The 12,477-nt window shown below is 59.1% G+C and overlaps 1 protein-coding gene across 30 annotated transcripts in view; it reads left to right on the top strand.

The window, feature by feature from the left end:
* ABLIM2 (actin binding LIM protein family member 2) overlaps nucleotides 1–12,477 on the top strand; it is a 143,335-nt gene that overhangs the window by 84,952 nt on the left and 45,906 nt on the right. For 19 of the 30 annotated variants that reach the window (XR_003520887.2, XR_003520889.2, XR_003520888.2 and 16 more), the window contains 4 exons: nucleotides 1,063–1,140; nucleotides 7,880–8,026; nucleotides 10,494–10,526; nucleotides 12,141–12,261. Coding sequence is in view for 27 of the 30 variants with exons in the window: in XM_027599432.2 (XP_027455233.1) it covers nucleotides 1,063–1,140; nucleotides 7,880–8,026; nucleotides 10,494–10,526; nucleotides 12,141–12,261 (379 nt within the window). In the remaining 3 variants the exon portion in view is untranslated. The remainder of the gene's footprint in view (nucleotides 1–1,062; nucleotides 1,141–7,879; nucleotides 8,027–10,493; nucleotides 10,527–12,140; nucleotides 12,262–12,477) is intronic. The other 11 variants (XM_027599435.2, XM_027599441.2, XM_027599442.2 and 8 more) reach the window with 2 other exon arrangements.

Below are 12,477 nucleotides of genomic sequence, written 5' to 3' on the forward strand. Positions count from 1 at the left end.
CCTCTGTGCGTGTCTGTGTCTTGATCCCCTCTTCTTCTGAGGACCCCCGTCAGCTTGGATCAGAACCCACTCTAGTGACCTCATCTTCCCTTAATTACATCTTTAAATGTCCTTTCTCCAAACAGGGTCACATTCTGGGGTGCTAGGGGTGAGGGCTTCAACATATGAGTTTCAGGAGACATAATTCGGCCTGTAACGGTGCCCTTCCCAGGCTGCTGACACCACTGCAGGGGGCGCGGGCCACCAAGAGGGATGGCGGCAAGAGAGGAGGCAGCCAGGGGGAGCTGTCGCGGGGTGGGGAGGCAGGTCCCCGTCCTTGGCTGGGGAGGCGTGGGAAAGCCAGGCAGTGGGTGGTCCAGGCAGGGGTGGAGGCTGGATCAGGCGGGGTGGGCAGCCGCCAAGTCACGCCCTACAGGTGGGGAGAGATGCAGGCATAGAGCTGGAGCTGGAGAAGGAGGGTGTCCATTCAGGGATGGGTGGCCCCAATGCAGGGGACAGAGGAGGGGCCCGGGAAACCGTCCCCTGGGGTGAAGCAGGAGATGTAGTTGGGGGAGGAGGGATGGGGTGGATGTTCGAGGAGCAGGTCACAGATGTGGCCGCGGAGTCCAACAGTGGAGGACCAGGCTGCTAGAATGAGCAATCACCCCCACCCCCATGATCTAGGTGGAAAATAATACTTTGAGCAGCAACATTCTGGGTAAAAGGGTGGCCTTTGCTACTGGAGCGCACAGAACCACTTGAAAATGCATCACTTGCTCTGTCCTCGAAAACACAGATAATTTCCGCGCGTGCAAGCCGGGTGATCATCGGAGCATTTCCAGCCGTGCAGAGAGCTGGCTGCTATGCTTGCAGCCCGTGTCACCTGCTGTGTCTGTCTGATTATAGCTTTCCAGCGGCTCATTCGAGCCTGTGTGTTTATTTTAAGAATTCTTTCAACCTGCCAAAAAAAAAAAAAAGTCTCATAACTGGCATTTCTGTTGGAGTGTGACCTGTGATAATTGCATCTGGAAGGTTCTGGCATCGACATATTCTGCTTTCATTCTCCTCCTGTCTCCTTTCCAGGAAACCAGAAGCTCTTCCGAGAGCATCATTTCTGTACCTGCTTCCAGCACCTCGGGGTCTCCAAGCCGCGTGATCTATGTGAGTTGGAGAGTGGGGAGGCCGGTGGTGGACGGTCCGGGCCTGGGTCATTGCTGGGGTGCCCTTGGGGGCTGGGGTGTCCTCAGGTGTCAGGGTGTGGGGCCGGCACTCTTGCCCCACCACAGGGCACAGGCCGGTGCAGACTTTTGGAGGTTAACTGAGAGACTTCGGTGAGGACTGTCGTGCCACCCGGGGACTACCTGGTTACACAGTGATGGTGCCCAAAGAGATGTGCTCACAACTGTGGTCCACAGGGCTGTCAAATCAGTATTGCGTCCCTGCCCCACAGCTAGGGCTTGTCTGAATAACTAATACTCGGGCTCATGTAGGACTGGGCAGGCGCTGCCAGAAGCGGTGCAGATCTGCACCTGTTAACCTGGGAAGTGTTTCCAACGTGTTCCTACAAGAAGCGTGTTAAAGATAATGTTACATGATCCCATTTTCATTAAAGAGTGTATGTGTGTGTGTGCACATGTGCGCGAAAAGGGGTATATGTGTGTACAAGTGTATGTGTGCATATAGGCATGTGTGCATATGGGTGTGTGTACAAGTGTATGTGTGTGCGCATATGGGTGTGTGCGTATGGGTGTGTGTGTACAGGTGTGTACAAGTGTGTTGCATACGGGTGTGTGTGCATATGGGTGCGTGTGTGGGTGTGTACAAGTGTGTGTGCATATGGGTGTGTGCACGGGTGCGTGTACAGGTGTGTACGTGTGTGTGCAGGTGTGTACGTGTGTGCGTGCATGTGTGTACAAGTGTGTGTGCGTGTGTGCGCGCGCATGGGTGTGTGTACAGGTGGGTACATGTGTGTGCATATGGGTGTGTGTACGGGTGTGTGTACAGGTGTGTACAAGTTGTGTGCGTATGGGTGTGTGTACATGTGTGTGCATATGGGTGTGGGGGTATACACGTGTGTACATGTGTATGTGTGTGTGCATATAGGTGTGTGTGCCCGGGTGTGTGCCCGGTGTGTGTGCAGGTGTGCACAAGTGTGTGCATATGGGTGTGTGTGCACGGGTGTGTGTACAGGTGTGTACAAGTGTGTGTGCATATAGGTGTGTGTGTACAGGTGTGTACATGTGTATATGGGTGTGTGTTCATATGAGTGTATATGTGCGTGTGCATATGGGTGTATGTACAAGTGTGTGTGTGTGGGTGTGTACATGTGCATAGGGGCATGTGTGTGTGCACATACAAGTATAAAGTGATCGGGAGCTCTTTAATAGCAATGACCTCTGGACTGCAGGTTTGGCAGTGGGAGGTGTTTTTGCTAATTTACCTGTGAGTGCCAAAGTTCATTGTCTGGGGAAGAGTCTGAGGCTCTAAGTGCAGGCTGGGGGAGGGCAGGCCCTGGACTGGGTGCCTGGGCCTGGCTGGGCCACTGCAAAGAACAGCAGGTGTCTTGGGGGCACATCACTTCTCCCATCCCTTCCCACCTGGCCAGGACCTCTGCTTTCTCTCACACAGTGGGGGTTGGATTTGCTCTTCCTGACACCTTTTCAGCCCTGAATCTCACTCATACTAGTTGGATGCAGAGTCATTCCTGACCCTAATTCTGATGGGTAACAATACCATGCACTCTAGTCCTTGGGGGAACGTGATGATCATGAGCCCCGAGGTGAATCGCAGCATGGCCCTTTGGGAATGTGCACTCAGAAGCTCAGAAAGGGGGTATGAAGTCATCAGACCAGCTGTGTGCCCTTGGGTGAGGAGTGAACCTCTCTGAGCCTCTGAGAGCTTACCTGTACCAGAGGAGACCCACAGTACCTGCTGTCCAGGGCCCGCGGAGGGACAGCGTGGGAGCCCTGAGTGCAGCCCTGGGCCAGAGGGAGGACTTTGCAAATGCTCACTGCGATGATGATCGGTATGACATCTGCGCTCGTAGCTCGGCCACCGTAGCAAGTAAATCCCTCAGGGCGGGTGGCTCCGACCACAGAAATGCGTTCTCTCCGCGTCCGGGAGTCTGGGAGCCTGAGATCCGGGTGTGGGCAGGGCTGGCTCTCCTGAGGCCTCCCTCCTTGGCTTGAAGTCTTCTCCTGGGTCCTCATGGGCTCGTCCCTCTGTGCATGTCTGCGTCCTAGTCTCTTCTTCTAAGGTCATGAGTCTGATGGGATCGGGGTCCACCCTCGTGACCTCATTTCACTTACTCACCTCTGGAAAGAGACCCCATCTCCAAACACAGTCCCACCTGAGGCCCCCGGGGTGAGGGCTTCAAAATACGGACTTGGCAAGACGTAATGCAGCCTACAGTGCCGTCAGTGTCGTGAAAGATCTTAACTATGATTCCTGTTACTTCAATGAGACCAAGTCAGCGGAGCACTTAGTGGGGGGCCCGGCTTCCGTGGCCGCTGTGGCCACACGGCACATGGTGACCACTCACTAGGCGTGAGCTCCTCTTTTAAATGATCTGGCGTTTGACAAGGACCGAGGTACTGTAGTGACCGTGTGTTGAGCGGTGACGCTGGCCACTGCGGTCACGGCTTCTTGAAAGGCCCCATGATGGTGTGCAGTGGAACATTCGATGTGCCCCGCACCCCTCTCCCTCTTCCCCCTGCCTCCCCGGGTCGCTGCAGCCACGTCTCAGATGCCGCTCAGAGACCTGCAGAAAGTCGTCTGCATCAGAGCGCGAAGCCTCGGAGCCCCTGCCCAAGAGCACACACGTCCTGTAGCAACACGTGGGCTCCAAGCACCCTCCTGGGTGCCAGGCAGGCCAGGGGCCAGAGCCCCCCGGCTGTCCGCCCCCCCCCAAATCAGGGTGGTGTGAGCACCCAGTCGGTGCACATCCACGGAACTCCTTCACCGAGGGGGCGTGAGTCCTCTCTCAGGGCTCTGCCCTGCTTTTTCTCTCGTCTCTCCGCCTACTGCGTGCCTGACACCGTGCTCGGTGCTGGGCCTCGAGAGGGGGCCCCTGATCCCTGCTGCAGCTTGGAAGGATCCCAGCTGCCGGGCAGCCCAGCAGCGCAGGAGAAGATGAATACCACGCGCTATCCGGCCACCCAGAGTAGCCACCACTCAGATGGGGCAGCACGCCCCTAGGTCTCTTTGCGCTGTATTTTTTTTTAACCCAAATGAGGTCATGCTGAATATTGTGTTTGTAACCTTTCTTCAGCATGGCAGTAAATCAGTAACTAGGCAAAGCAGAAAATCAGCATTATTACATTACAGTGTATTATTAGTGAGAGCTTATTGTAACTCTACTGTCGTCGATGGCCACATGTTATTATCGTTTATCATGCTGGACGGAGTATGGAGAGAAAAAAGCAAGGAGAAATCACGGGAACATATACACGTCCCAGTGGCCTTCCGCCAATTAGAGTGTAGCCCGTTGTCACGGCAACCGCCCCAGGCCAGCAGTGGGAGGGAAGGGATCTGTGCGCCTCCTGCGCAGGGCAGATGCTGAGGAGCTGGGAGCAGAGCCACTTGTCCAGGGCAGGCGTGAGCGGTGTTGGTGCCCTCAGGCCACCTCTCTGATCCGTGCCGTTTGGGGATCCGCAGGGGCCAACCCAGGGCTCGCTGATCCGTGCGCAGTGGGCTGACACCCGCAGATGGGCGATGCTCTGATCATAGCAGGGTCTGAGGCAGGGAAGGGGGTCCACCTGTGCAGAGACTTGTGAATGCAGGCCCCACCCAGCCCCTCGTTCCAGTGTCAGCTTTAATTTGAGGCTCATGAAATCCAGAAGGTGGGCAAGATGTAGGTGGTAGTCTCGTCTTGTAAAATGGTCCAGAGAATCCACCTGATTTTGGCAAATGCCCCATGGATTTTACTTCAGTTTGGCAAGCATGTCCCAAGGACATGCCAGGCATGGAGTTAGGGAGAGGGACTCTGTAATGAATCAGATCGAGTCATGGACCCCCAGAAACCACCAGCCCCAGAGAAGGGGAGACTGGTACACCAACCAACATCAGCACTTTCACTTAAAGGAGACAAGCATCCAACCCAAATGGTGGAGGGGAGCGGGGACGGTCTCTCAGAGAGGGAGACCTGGACTGAGTCTGGAAGAACCAGCGGGTGAGAGGGCAAAGAGGCCTGGGAGAGAGAGCAGCAGGTGCTGAGCCGTCAGGCTCCAGACGGCCGGGGAGCCGCAATGAGCTCACCGTGGTAGACAGTATGGGCAGAGGGGTGGGCCACTAGCATAAGCAGGTGCACAAGAGGCCCTAGGAACTGCTCAGAAATTCTGATCAGGCCCCAACCTGACGACAAACGACAGACTTAGGATTTGAACTCAGGTCTTCTGAACCCTGCCCAGGGCTCCACAGGGAAGAGTCAGAGGTCTGAGACATCAGACGGACGTTCCCTCTCTCACCCTATATCACAAATGGCAGCATTCACCCCAAGAGCACCCACCAGCTCATGAGAGCCTTGGAGTCGGGTGGTCAGGGAAGGCTTCCTAGGGGAGGTGGGCTGGGGCTACTGAACCCAAGGCTGAGCCTGGCATGCTGGGGGCACAGGGAGGAGATACCTCAGGGGGAGTGGGCCGGAAATGTCAACCCTGCATTTGGGGACTGCAGTGAGGGCTTGCGTCGCCCACCCGGAGACCCTGCCGGAGGATTTGAGCTGGAGGACAGTGTGCTGGAGCTGGAGCTCCAGAGGAGGGCGATGGTGGGGAGCCCGGCTCTGGAGTCCGACAACCCGGGCCTCTTCCCACCCCATACCTCCCTGGCTGTGTGACTCTGGGTGAGCTACCTAACCTCTCTGGGCTCTGCTTTCTGCATCTATGAAGGGAAGGAACTGTGGGTGCTCCCCGTCACAGGCTTGTCGTGAGTATTTGGTGAGTGGATAATAAAAGGCTTAGGTCAAGGCCATCCCAGGGAAGAGCTCACAGTGCTAGCAGCCTCTGTCGGCGAGGTCTGTTCGGAGCAAGTGCAGCAGGAACGCCCCCGGAGGCTCTTGCCAGGCCTAGATGTGAGCACCGAGGGCCTGGACCAGAGCCGCCTGGGCTGGAAAGGGACAGCTAGTCCCACCACAGAGAGGAGTGTGGGCCCACGCCGGCCCTGGCCCGGTCACTGGGGGACGCTGGGGTTGAGCAGAAGCTTCCCTTGGGGTTCAGGTAGAGCCAAGCTGGTGGGGGCAGCCTGACATCCGGTAAGGCCAGGCTGAGATTAATGCTGAGAGCGGGGGCATGGTGGGGAAGAGGTGACCACATGTGTCCGCTCCGGGACGGAGGGGAACGGTGGCAGCCACAGCAGGAACACGGGTACTGACACAGATGATGGTTCCTGCTGTGATAGCTGAGGGTTGTGTGGCTGTGGTCCTGCTGTGCTCAGGGACCTGTTTCAGCCTGCCACATGCCCTCTGCATCCCCCTGGAGCAGGGAGGAGCGGCAGGGTGGGGGCAGTAGGCCGGAGCGGTGGGGCGACGCAGGGAAGGCGATGCAGGAGAGCGGGTGGTCAGGCGGCCCTCACCTGAGCACATACAATGGCTCCGTGTGCATCACCCGTGAGCACCTGCTGTGGGCCAGGTGCGGTCGAGCCCGTCTGCAGTCCTATCCCAGCCAGCCAGGCCAGTGCCGGGCCCTTTGCTGCTATAGCTCAAATGTGTGTGCGCAACCGTGTGTGAGTGCGAGTACGTGTGTGAGTGTGTGGTGGGTTGGGTGAGTGTGATTATGTGTGCAAGCGTGTGCTATTACATGGCAGTGTGTGCATGTGCATGTGTTCCATGTGTGGGTGTGAGTTCGGGGGCATGAGGGGTGTGAATGTGGATTGGTGTGGGAGTGTGTGTGAGCATATGTGCTAGTGTGCAGTGGTGGGTGGGAGAGTGAGTGTGTGGTGTGCCTGCAAGTGTGGGTGTGTGAGGGGGTGTGGACGTATACCAGTTGTGCAAGTGTGCGTGCTAGCATTTGGCAGTGGGAGTGAGTGGGTAGAGGTGTGTAAGTGCATATACTAGCTCTGTTGTAGGCATGTTCTCTATGTGCACGTGCATGTGTGTGTGTGTAGGTGTACACACAGTGCTTCATGTGCGCATACAGACATGCGCCCACTAGGTGTGTATTTAAATGCACGTGCACATGTACATGTCTTATGCGTGCACATGCATGAGCACGTGTGTTTGCATGCAGACACGGGCATATGTGCGTGTGACTTTAAAGTGCCTACACACGTGCCTGTCTGCATATGCACATGTTTTAGGTACGCATGCATGTGTGTGCACGTGTGTTTGTTGCACGTGTGCGTTTGTATATGGGTGTTTTCATTTGCATGTACTCACACATGGGTGTGTGTCCATGCGCACATGCATGTTATGTGTGTTTGTGGGTGGGTATTATGCATATGCATCCATGTATTTGCATGTTGATATAAATGTGTGTGCATTTGCCCCTATGCATACATATGTGGTTTACATGCTTCTATGGGTTTGTGTGTGTGCATATATAGATGTGTGTAGGTATGTTTAGGCCATCAGCTGAGTCTCGGGGTCTGCTGGGCTCTGTGCCAGACAGGTGACAGGCTCTACCTCTTTGACCCTGGGGCTGTCCTATGCAGTCATCTGTCCCACTTGGCCATCTGAGAGAAGTAGAGGCGCAGAGAATACACTTCCTTAGGACTCTGTGGTCTTCCGTGGTGGGGCCGAGGGACCCAGGCCCACGTGACCACGAGGACTCCCTGGCCATGTGCCTTTGTCCCTTCACCCCATTTCACGGAGCCTGGGTCCTGGGCTGGGCCCCACTGTCCCCACGGCCGCCAGAGCACCTGCTGCCCTCTGGGCTGTGGGGTACAGTGCCCTCTGTTCTCTCTCTCTCAGGCGAAGCTGGGCGATGAGATTCTCGACTACAGGGATTTGGCTGCTCTTCCTAAAAGCAAGGCCATCTACAACATCGACCGCCCCGACATGATCTCCTACTCGCCGTACATCAGCCACTCCGCGGCGGGCAGGCAGAGCAGCCATGAGGTACGGCCCCCGCGGCGGGTGGTGTGCCCACGGCAAGGGCCGCATCCGCTTCCGCGCCCTCTGACCCCCGGCCTCCCGTGATCCCCTCCGATGGCCTGCGCGCATCTCCTTTCAAGAGGCCCCAGGGGCTCTGCCCCCACCCTCGCGGAGGGTCTCCTTTGGTGGGGGAGGAATTCGGAAACACGCTGGTGTGGAGGCAAGCTGCCGTCCTCAGCAGCTGGCCTGCCCCCCGTCTCATGAATCCCCTGCGCTGGTTTGACCACCTGTTTGGACCACACACGATGGATTCCCTGGTGTCCCTCGGGCGTGTCCTTCCCCGGTGACTTGGTTCTCACGGCTCCTCTCCATCTCACGTGGAGTCCGCTGTTGATTTTCCCTGCTCTTCGGTGGTCTTGAGACTCGAGTGTGGCCGTGGGTGCCCAGGATAGGTAGGAAGAGCGATTTGCCAGCTGGTGGCCTGAGCGTGTGTACCGTCCACGTGTGGGTGGCCGGGCACCAGTGCGCCCCCGGGGCAGGAGAACCCAGGACCTTCACACATCTCCCTGAGCCTTCCTGTCCGCTTCTCTGGGAGTGGGGCTGAGGCTCGGGGGCGCCACGCGCCGCGGGCCAGTGGCCACAGAGGCTGGGCCCCGCTGCAGAACACGAGGCAGGGCGGGAGGACGACAAGGACGCCCGTTTGCTTGCTCAGTGGCCAGCAGGCGCCCCTCCTGGCTGACTTGTGCCGCAGGGCACACCTGGGACCCTGACGGTGTGGGTGACGTGCCCCATTCAGAGGGGGGACGGGGAGGGGTCCCGACCTGCCCCCACCTACCATGTACCCGAGCTGTGCACGGGGCTTTATCACCCAGCATCTGGTCTGAGCTCTGGTGGACAGCACTGAAGAGGGTTGGAGAGGTCCACTGACTTGGTCAGGCTCCCCCAAACAGTGAGCAGCAGAGCCGAGACAAATCCAGGCCTTTCTGCCCCAAAGACCACCTGCTGGCTATTTCCTGAGCTGCTCTTCATGCTTCCTCTAAGACACGGGAACCAGATCTGGAGGCCTGGGGTCAAGTTCCCCACCCCCCCCCTTGGCAGCCCTGGGCCACCCCACCCTCCCTGGTTGGAGCCTGAGATTTCCTGTGCAGACTGGCTCATGAGGGCCTCAGCCGTGTGTAGGTTCGCTGAGAATGCCACAGAGCCCTGGGCTGGGGAGGGCCACGCGGGCACGTGGGTGTGGGGCGTCGTCCCCCTCAGTCCTGCTCCCACGGGGCTGGGAGTGTCGGCAAACACACGAGCAGAGCACAGCAACGTGGGGCAAGTGCAGAGTCTAAGCCACACGGTCTCACACCGCACCCCTCCAGTGGCGCGCTGTGAACCACGGGTGCTTCCCTCCGTCCCCTGGCAGGTCACACTGCTGTGGCCGAGCCGTGTCACCACCGTCTGGGTCGCCGCCCACCCCTCTGGCCTGCTCACTCTGCACGGACACTGGGCTTTCCTGGGTATCCATGTCCCATGGCCCTGCGCCACGGGAGTGAGTGTCCAGGATGCAGATGAGGGCGCAAGGCTCGGGCGACAGACATGCCGGCCCGGGGCTGTGCAGCTCACCGCGGCAGAGGTGGCACTTGGGCCGGGGTAGCCAGCCCCGGTCACTGTGGCCTCCACACCGGCTTTCGTCATCCCCCGGGGGTGTCAGAGTCCCCTTGCTCCCCCATCTCGGAGCCCCAGGGCTCTCCCCTATCCAGGCCCTGCCGCAGCCTGGCTGGGAGCCTGCGTGGTGGTGGTCTCCGTGGGGACCCTTCTGTGGGCAAATGATGGGGTGGGGACAGGGAAGCCCCAGAAGGAGGGTCGGGGCACTGAGTTGAGCAGACGCTGGCCTCAGGGCTGGGCGGCTCTGCCCGCTTCTCTGGAACGGCAGCCTTCCGGCAACTGGCCACCAGAGTGGGAGTCCAGCGGGGAAAAGAACGCGCTGGATGCTCGGGGTCCTGCCTTCACCTCTCTGAGCCTTAGTCTCCCGTTCCATGAAATGGGAGGATTGGGGGACACTCTCCCTTTCCATTCTGCGGAGAGGGGGGATCCCCAAACCCCGAGGCCCTGAACTGCCCTCCTTTCTCTGGGCCCCTCGTCTCTCCACTCTGGGGCAAACCAAGGCTGCCGGGCTCAGAGGATGTTGTCATCCCCCACCCCAAACTGATGGTCTTCCTTTTGGAAAATATGTCCTCGCGAGGGAGCAGCGGGTGTCAGGGTGGGCCGTTGTGGAGGCGCACTCCAGGGTTGGCCCCAAGAGTTGTCCTGGGGGCCCCTTTCTTGGGGTGCCATTGACCGTATTTCTCCAAAAAGAAGGTTCTGGAATCCTGCGTCATGTCTCGTGGTGGGGTTCCTTTCCCGTGTGGAGGAGGATCTGGGCATGAGGACGCGTCTGTGCCCTTTGCTGTTTCTGCCCCCCCACCCCCAGCGACCTAACAGGCCACTCTGTGTGTTGTATCCACAGTCACCGCAGGTACTCTCACCAACGCCGACGGAGGTAACCCCCTGCCCCCCAGCCAACGCCCCCTCCTGCTCATGGTGCTGCCACCTGGGTTATAAACATAACCGCCCACGGCACCCCCAGAAGGGCCTCTGCGGCTCTTGACCATCTGGGTCATGGGGCCATGGTCCTCGGTGGCCTGAAATGCCATCCTTGGTGTTGGTTATTTTTATAATCACGTCTCATCTGCATGCTTCTGTGGTGTACCCGTCGGCCCTGCAGTGGCAGACACGTGGGCCATGGCTCTCTCGAGGTCTGGCTCGTGGCTTCCTGGAGAGAAAGCACCCAGGAGCCCGGGTTAGCCTGGGCCCACCTCACGCCGCTCTGAGTGGGACTTATGGAGCACCCAGATCCTCTCAGACGGATATTCCGAGAGCATTTCTCTATCAAATAACATTTATAGTCCGCAGCTCTGTCTTCCTATTTCCGAGAGCCACTCAGTGGTATGGACAGGTGCCCACCAGACTCCCATCTGCATGGGCATCGAACCCTCGGATTCAGGAATGCGCCCACCAGACCGGGCGAGTGGCCATCAGTGCCGAGCTTCGAAAACCACATGTGGCCGGCCAGGCCCTCGGACAGGCTAAGCGAGGAGAAGGAGTGCCCGTGGGGTAGAAACTGGCCAGTGGGGCTGTGCGGAGGATGCCCAGAGATGCCGCCACCCCGGGGAGAGAGCACCCATCGCCGTGGGTGGGATGGGCCAGGTGGGCTCAGAACGAAGCCAGGTGACAGCTGGTGGGTGTGATCCCAGCACGGGAACCAGCCTGAGCCAGCATGGAGGTGGGGGCACGGGCAGGTGTTAGGGACAGTGGTTCAGTGGGTTCTGCCGAAGGACAAGCCTTCGGAGGCAGAAGGTCGGCTCAGAAAGCATGAGAGCCACGAGGTCCAAACCCAGACTCTCCCCTCTCCTGTGCTTACCCCTGTGCTGGCCTCAGGGGCAAAGCAGGAGCATACCCCCACAGCGGGCTGCTGGACTGGGCCGTCCCAGGACTCTGGCCAGCGTGCCCCGCCACGGCGGGCCCAACAACCTGCCCTTCCCCTGCGCCATGGTGTCATGCCATCTCACGCCACCTGTCGCCTGCTCTGACTGCTCCCAACCGTTGCTCATCCTGCTTGAATGGAGTCTCGTGGGCCAGTGCTTGTGGGTCTGACTCAACTGGGCCACCCCACACGTGGGATCCCCCCTTGGGTGGTAGGCGGGGGGAGAATGCAGAATCTCATGGTTCTCGAAGATCTCAAAATGTCGTGGTTGTAAGGAGCTTGGGTGCTGGGGAGGATGGGGCAGGAGGGGCGCTGAGGGGTGCCGGGGGGAACCAGGTGCCTCCACCACCCCTCTTCCAGAGCCCAGTCATAGGGAGGGGCTGATGGAGACTCTGCCTTCTGGGATCTGGGGGCACTGGGGACGTGCTCAGGCCACGGGGGGTGTCGCCACGAGGCCTGGCCCCTACCTGGCTCCTTGGGGCTGCCCTGGTAGATGCGGAGGATTTCGTCCTGGGGCCACGTTGAGTCAGCCTCTCTGGTCCAGAGGGCAACCGCCAGGAGGAGGGCGAATGCGTGGGGGGTGGGCAGTGCCCTCAGCTCCACCGTTCACCGGGCCATCTTCCCTCCCAGGGGGATCAGGATGACCGCTCGTACAAGCAGTGCCGGACCTCCAGCCCGAGCTCCACTGGGTCAGTCAGCCTCGGGCGCTACACGCCGACCTCACGGTCGCCCCAACACTACAGCCGTCCAGGTACTTTGCCCCCGGGGCTTCTTTGACCCCGGATGAAGCTGTACCTCTCGCTGCTTTCCCTCTTCTGACTTTGTCTCTTCCTTTACACAACTGGAAAGATGACGGGCCGGGTGGGGGATGGTCAGTGGGTGATGGGAGAGCCTGGCCGGGTCATGTGTCCGCGAAGGTCGGCCCCTCGTGTCTGGGAGGGGAGGACCGCTCCGGAGGCAGCTGGTT

The sequence above is a fragment of the Zalophus californianus genome, chromosome 2 (genome assembly GCF_009762305.2).
Source record: "Zalophus californianus isolate mZalCal1 chromosome 2, mZalCal1.pri.v2, whole genome shotgun sequence".
In the NCBI taxonomy this organism is placed as follows: domain Eukaryota; kingdom Metazoa; phylum Chordata; class Mammalia; order Carnivora; family Otariidae; genus Zalophus; species Zalophus californianus.